The sequence below is a fragment of the Pararge aegeria genome, chromosome 21, assembly GCF_905163445.1.
Source record: "Pararge aegeria chromosome 21, ilParAegt1.1, whole genome shotgun sequence".
Taxonomy (NCBI): domain Eukaryota; kingdom Metazoa; phylum Arthropoda; class Insecta; order Lepidoptera; family Nymphalidae; genus Pararge; species Pararge aegeria.
Genome location: NC_053200.1, coordinates 16,178,685 through 16,185,993, shown reverse-complemented (window position 1 = coordinate 16,185,993; position 7,309 = coordinate 16,178,685). Strand labels below are relative to the sequence as shown.

General features: G+C 35.0%; 1 protein-coding gene across 1 annotated transcript in view; it reads left to right on the top strand.

Moving 5' to 3' along the window:
- The first annotated feature begins 543 nt into the window (after positions 1-543).
- Positions 544-7,309, top strand: part of LOC120633378 (protein prickle-like) — a 198,641-nt gene continuing 191,875 nt past the window's right edge. Inside the window, exon 1 of the mRNA XM_039903581.1 lies at positions 544-1,316. Within this exon, the coding sequence (XP_039759515.1) occupies positions 544-1,316 (773 nt within the window). The remainder of the gene's footprint in view (positions 1,317-7,309) is intronic.

The following is a 7,309-nucleotide window of genomic DNA, read 5'->3' as shown; positions in this document are numbered from 1 at the left end:
GACCTGTTATGGTAGTTACCTAAACAGAAGTGAACTCTATGTAAAGGAAATAAGGAATAGGGAATTTAAATTGAGTGAAACAAAGGGCTAATAGGTTATAAGGCATAACAGGCAATTATATTGTCGGCAAATATGAACAGCTTATAGAGACGGTGCAAAATATGTATTATTTCCAATTATAAACGGGATACTTCGTCAATCCAGCAATACAAACACACACAATTCTGCATGTCTGTCCGTTTTATACATAGTTTTAGTGATGGAAGATTTACTACTAAACTATAGGAAAATATATTAATCGAAGAGAATATTATTATATTCATTGATGGATTTAGTTGTATTTTCTGAAACGTATAAGTACGGTTACTTACAATGTAAATATAATTACTTTACTTGTTCCACAATGACACATCCATCAAGTAAATTTACATGAAAAAAAACACGTCAATTTGTCATCGCCATTATTTCATACCATATACAATGATATTATTCCAAACGTAACCAACTCAACAGGTTTTTAGCCACAAGTTACAAAAAACCACGATGTCGACGACAGCAACTAGACATGTTAAATCATCCAACTCCGCTAACATACTGATGTGCAAACAATGGTGGAAGGTATGTTGGATGTATGGCGACCAAGAAAAATACTACAGACAACTTTATGGAAGAAGAAAAGTTAACAATCCGACCACGTTTTTCGACAACCCTGATACAAAACGACAAGGGGCGCAAATAACTGAATTAACAGATGACTTCTTCGAAGACAACATCTCCAACAAAATTGAACCAGCGCCAGACGAGAAAGGAAATAATCCTAAAGAATGGTTCGGAGCTGAATCGGAACCTATATATGGTTTCAACAAAACATGGCACAAAGACCAAAGACGACAACCAATACAAAACTACGAAGGTATCAACGAGATCTTCTCTTCTAACCTCAATAGTGATAGTATAAAACACATACTAAACAGTTTACCTCCTGATGAAAGCGAAGTAATAGACTCTAATGAAGTGCTTCATAAAAACGGAGATGTTTTTGGTAAATCCTCAAAAATGGTGTGTAAGACTAAAAGAGGTGCTTTGGTTACCGAAGAGTCTGAGATCACAAGTGATGGGAAGAGCATGGCTAATCTTAAGTTTCAGAGGTCGTCGGTGAAAACGAGACCGAATAAAGTGAAGGAAGTGTTACAGTCAGTGCAGGAGGATGCAGTGTTAGACAAGTGCTTTAGGAAGAAGTGTGTTGGTGATAAGTTGACGACGAAGACTACGACTTTGGTGACCGTCTCCCAGACTATGGTGACTAGCTGCAATGAGTAAGTATATTCTTTTATTCTTATTTAAAACAAATAAGGCTACTGTAACTATATTAATAACTAGCGGATCCGGGCGACTTCGTCCGCGAATGAGCCTACTTCAAAAGTAGTTGTATGTTGTCGCGGAATGTTTCATAGAACTTAAAAGAAACAATTCCGATATACGAGTACTTACTACATATTTCGGTTGTTTACCGTTCACGCATCGCACGCATCGGAATTAAAAAACAGCATTAATTGATACTACCGATCCAAAAAAAAATCGAAATCGAAACAGCATTTTTTGAGATTAGCGCGTTCAACCAAACAAACTCAAAAGCTTGATAATATTGCAACTATGCCTAATCTAAAAAAACCACGTCAATCTAAAACTCCGTTGCGCGGATTTTGAAAGACAAATGCGGAAAAAATAGCGATGCTATCCTGTAGGAGCTGTTTGCTTTTCCGGGATAAAAAGAAGCCTATGAGCTATTCCAGTATGGAACGCATGCATTCGATCATTGTCCCATATGCCTTCTAGATATCTGTAAAGAGTTATGTCCTTTATCTCCGACAATATTTATCAGATCTTCATTAAAATTAGACAATACATGCTTAATAGTATACACTTTCAGATAAAAAAGAATTATTAAAATTGGTTCAAATTTAACGGAGCTATGAAGTGAAGTTGATAAAAATTTTCATCCCGTTTCCCGGAGGAAACTTATTGTTTATCGGGGTAAAAAGTATCTTATATGTTGACCCGAAATTTCAGCTGCAACTATACCAAATATTATTTTAGTCCGTTTAGTAGTTTTGACGTGATGCCCGGACAAACAGACAGACAGACAAAAATTAAATAAAAATCTGTTTTGGACTCAGTATCGATTATAAAGCATCCCCCCCCAAAATTTTAAAAATATATTAAATGTACAGAAATCTTCCAGTTACAGATTTATTATAAGTATAGATACTACTACTATAATAAAGATAAATAACCTTATTATCACGTTAGACCTAGATACAATAACACAGCCGATAATTTGGCACCTTTTAGCGCAGCTGAAAGTGATTGCTAACAACACAACAAGGACCACACATTTCACATGACCTGATTTTGGCATTTCAGCTTTGCACAAAAAATTTCACGCACACTTTTACTACACATAGCGTTAGCATTCACTCGGCATTTTAATCTTCTAGATATATTCATAACTATTGTGTATGATAAAAACATTGGAATGCATATATTTTTTTATATTTCCTATTGATTTTCTAAACTTCTTAGTGTACCAGTTTATTTTAACCTTTTACCCACCAACAATAGAACAATAGTATAACTTGACCTCTGCGTTGTTGGCAAGCTCATAAATCAGAAATTACAGTCTCCAGTTTTCTCAACATTACTGCCATTTCTGTCGAGGCGCATACCGACATTCGACATTCATAGAAAAGACTTCAACGGCATCACATCGTTAACTTGCCATTATTTGCATTCTGCCTGTATTTAATAATTATGAACTGGATATTTTCCATTAGGTATGTCTCTCTACCTTATATTACTTTAAGGTTACGATATTAAATTTAAAAGAAAATCATTTACTTTTTCTTAAAAAAAAAAAATATAAGGTAGAGGGAAATACCTTATAAACTGGATATCTTTTTAAAAAAAATTGAATGCTGCCCAACCAAGTTATTAAATTGTTTTTTGCTCGACAATAATATAACTTGTTTCTCAGCGTATGAACATAAACTCACACACAATAAAATTACATAACTGTATGTGACATACTGCAAGGTTTAAGTGCAAAGTGCGTGATTTACTTCATAAGTTCATGTTAACCTTGAATAACAAGCTTTCGAATAGCCCTTAGGAGCTTTTTGGGAATTTAGAAATTCTGAATTTTCTCTGATCTGGTCTGGCTTTGGTCGTGGCTAGTTACCACGCTACCGATAAGCGATTTAGCGTTCTGGTACGATGTCGCATAGCGTATGGGTTTACAATAATTGGCATACCCCAAAAGGTAAGGATTTACAAACTAAGACTGCATCCTCACTTACAAGTAAAGGAGGTTGCAGTCAAGGGCTAACTTATAGTGGAATTTAAAAAAAAAGCTAGACAATAATCCTATATACATTTTATTGCCAATGCAAGTAAAATCATTGGAAACTTTGTAGAGAATAGCGTATTATCCATTGTGAGGGAATACCTAACTAAGCGGTTAGCCGCTATTCCTAATGACGGCTCACCGGAAACCGTAAAGTTTGCGGTCTACACCTGTGAACTGTGTTGAAGAAAATAAAATTGGCAAGTTCGAGTCGATAAGTTGCTTGGTTGCTTGGTTGCATGGTTCTGTTTGCCTCTATATAATTTAATACACAGCATACTATATTTTACTTTTACGTGTTACTATAATAAAGACTTTTGTATTCTAAACACTAATATTATCGATTGAACCCAATTCTTCGACATATATATGTTTGGGTCAAAATAATGTTTTCAGAAGAACGATTATTGCGCAGTTCTTGTACGTAGTGTTAAAAAAATTACTACTTTAAAGTGGAATTGCGTTAATTAAATTTTTAACCAGTTTCCGTTATTGGAATATAATTTTTTTCTGTCTATGAAAAAGATAATTGCACTGTTGTGATTTACACTCTTCACTGTCTTGTGCCACTTGCTAGATATGGCCTGTCTAATAAAATATAGTAAAAGACAGACAATATCCAGCTGTCTTTAAAAAAAATATTGCTTTTTACAGTGCCTAGTCGCTATGACAACGCCTTGGAACGCCAACGTTGAGCCTGTTCCTCACAAGAAGGCTCAGAGTAATTGAAGAGAGCTATACAACCTTTATCTCTCCGCGATCATATCAGAAATGAGTAGATGCGTAGGACGTAAAACTTGAGTTACCGGCATAGCTCAGCGAGTCGCGAAGCTGAAGTGAAGCAGCGGACGGGGCACATAGCCCGGAGAACCGATGGACGTTGGGGTCCTCAGGTGCTGGAATAGCGACCCCGCATCGGTTAACGCAGCTTAGGTCGGCCCCCAATAAGGAGGACAGAGATCATTGTCCAGCAGTAGACATCATCCGGTTGAATTGATGATGATGCTGATAGTTGTTCAATCTTCTCAAGACTTCTTTTAAACGCCCACTGGATTACTCTGAGCTTTCTTATCAGGCACTTAGCAAGCTTGCGTTGTTGCTGTGAAGGCAGTCATAAACATGTTTTGCCATGAAATCTTTAAAAACATATTACTATTGTACGCAACATAACAAACCTGTCTACATCGAAACATTTATGTTTAATTAAATAACTGTTTAAACATAAAAGTGAACGAAGTTATGTAAATTTTCGCAATTAATAGCTATAAAGGATAGAATAACTTGTTTGTTGACGAAATAGTTTCACACAGAAAGCCGGAAATGCGAGGGATCAAGCTACCTATAACATAACAACCTAGGTCTGTCCACGTTATAAATGCAAAAGGTATTGCGTGAAAGACTGAAAAACCAACAAAAACACTATCACATTTATATAATAAGAATACATCTATCTACTAATACTTTACTAGTTATACAGTCACAGTTACACAGTATGTTTGTTTGTTGTTTAGTTACTCACTGTAACGATGTAGTTGAAATTTGGTACAGAATTAGCTTCCATTCCGGAGACAGATATTGTATAGTCATCTCGAATCGGAAAAAAGAAAAAGGGCGAACATGAAAAACGGAGGAAGAAATAATCGCATTTTTGTTTATTTTTTTTTTCTTCAAAAGTTTCTGCTTTTGTTATAAAAATAGGTAATATGTGTATGTTTCCATAAATTAATCAATATAATTTAAATCATTAATCAGAATAATTAAATAGATGAATGCTACACTTGTGGTTCTTTAATATTTCTATAATGCTTTACGATTGCTATAAGGTTCTTGTATAGCCATTGCACAGCTTTTTAATATAAACTCTGATTGTTAGCTGTGCGATGGTAGGGTATTTGTAGCATAAACCTAATCCAGTTAAAGACAAGATTAACAAGGAATTATGTTTCTCCAATACAATGTAGCGTCGCTTTGAAACAGTGGCGAGCACGATACTATCGCGTAGTGGTCACTGCTGGGGGTCAATACTATAGTTATTATACCTTCTCTTTCATTTATGTATATAATGAAAGCAGCAGAAGTTAAATTTGCGATTTGCCATAATGCACATAAGTCATATCGCTAAAAATGTCGTAGTTATAGAAAATAGCCTTTAACCAAACCGATGGTGAAAACTACATTCGCCAATTTAAATTTAAAGCTACGAGGGCTCCTGATCTGAAGAGCCCACAACAAATTTAGCTTGGTATTATTTTTGTTATCCCCATCTCACAATCAATTTATATATTTGTTTGAATATCTGGAGTTCTTTTAAAAAATGGATACCAGTAGTCATGACGCCAATGATGTGTTCCCGAGTTTAACCTGAGATCATTTCCTCCTTTTTAGGATTACGTTTTTTTTATTTATATGGATATAGTATGTTTTTCATATTCTATTACAAGTTAATCCATAACTGCAACCTCATCTTATTATTATCATCTGATTTTAAGTGATGATGCAGTCTAAGATAGTACGGGCTAACCCTTTGGGGTTATGAAAATTATATGAAATCCATACCACTAATCGCTTCTAATCGGCATCGTACTGGAATGCTAAATCGTTTGGCGGCCCACCCATAGCGATTATATTTATAAATATTAAGCTTTAATCTAATATTCATTTGATTTTTTATAGTATTCTATGTTTATTTTTTATTAATCTTGATACTGCAAGTAAAAGAAAGATTTGTTCTGTTGCTATCGATCCCAACCAAAATCGATCCAGATGTAATGTATCTATTAAAAATAAAGAATAAATAAAAGTTGGCAAATAAAAAATAAAATAAAACCTTATGTTCATTGTATATCAAAGAGTTCCACAAAGTAACGTTGTACCCAAAGTTTAAAAAGTCAAATGTAGCTGCAGTATCAACTGTACAGGATTCGCTAAAAATAGGGCTTCACCACATCCTTCCTCAGGACGCAAACAATCCCTGCAACACTATATTTTTTTTAACTGAATGAGAATTTAACCTTGAGAAGCTGGTAAAAATGAAAATAGTTTAAATTCCAACATCGTGGGCACGTATTGTCAAATTAAGTAATTTCCTTAATAGTGACACCCGTTAGTAACTGATTATACTTACAAATTCTGTCTAATTAACATAGAAAAGCAGTTTATGGTTTTAATGCCATTACTAGCTTCGTTTAGCTATAAAATTAAGCCATTTGTTTTTGTATAAAATACTTATCGAGAATTTTTTTATAGGACGCCCAGTACGCGTCAAATATAAAGGTATAAGAAGTATTGAGTCAAAGTAAAACATAAAATGCAGTAAAATTAATATCTTTTTCGTATTATTGTAATGAATATAATTACAGAATAAGTAAATCTGCTGTGGTGTCGAAGTGTCATGCTGTTTTACGTGACTGCATACAGAATGTTTTTACTGCCAAGGCCTGCCTAAAGATTGTCTCATGTCTTTTGATTTTTTGATTGTTAAACATATACTTTATGTATTGTTGTGGATTTACAATTGTGTTGGAAGGTATTCTAGAGAGGCATCACTGACACATTCGTTATGGATTAATAACAAATGTAGAAGGAAGACATAGTATAACAAGCTCCTCTCATACCTAGAAGGAAACGATCTTATATCAGACCGACAGTATGGTTTCCGTAAGAACCGGTCTACTGGTGATCTTCTAGTGTATGCCACTCATACATGGGGCGAAGCCATTGAGAAACACGGTGAGGCACTTGCTGTCTCTCTGGATATCTCCAAGGCTTTTGATCGGGTCTGGCACGGCGGCCTTCTCAGTAAGCTTTCTGCTTACGGAATACCTGCTGGCCTTTGCAGCTGGATATCTGATTTTTTGAGGGAACGGTCTTTTCGAGTGGTTGTCGATGGCCACTCTTCTAACCTCA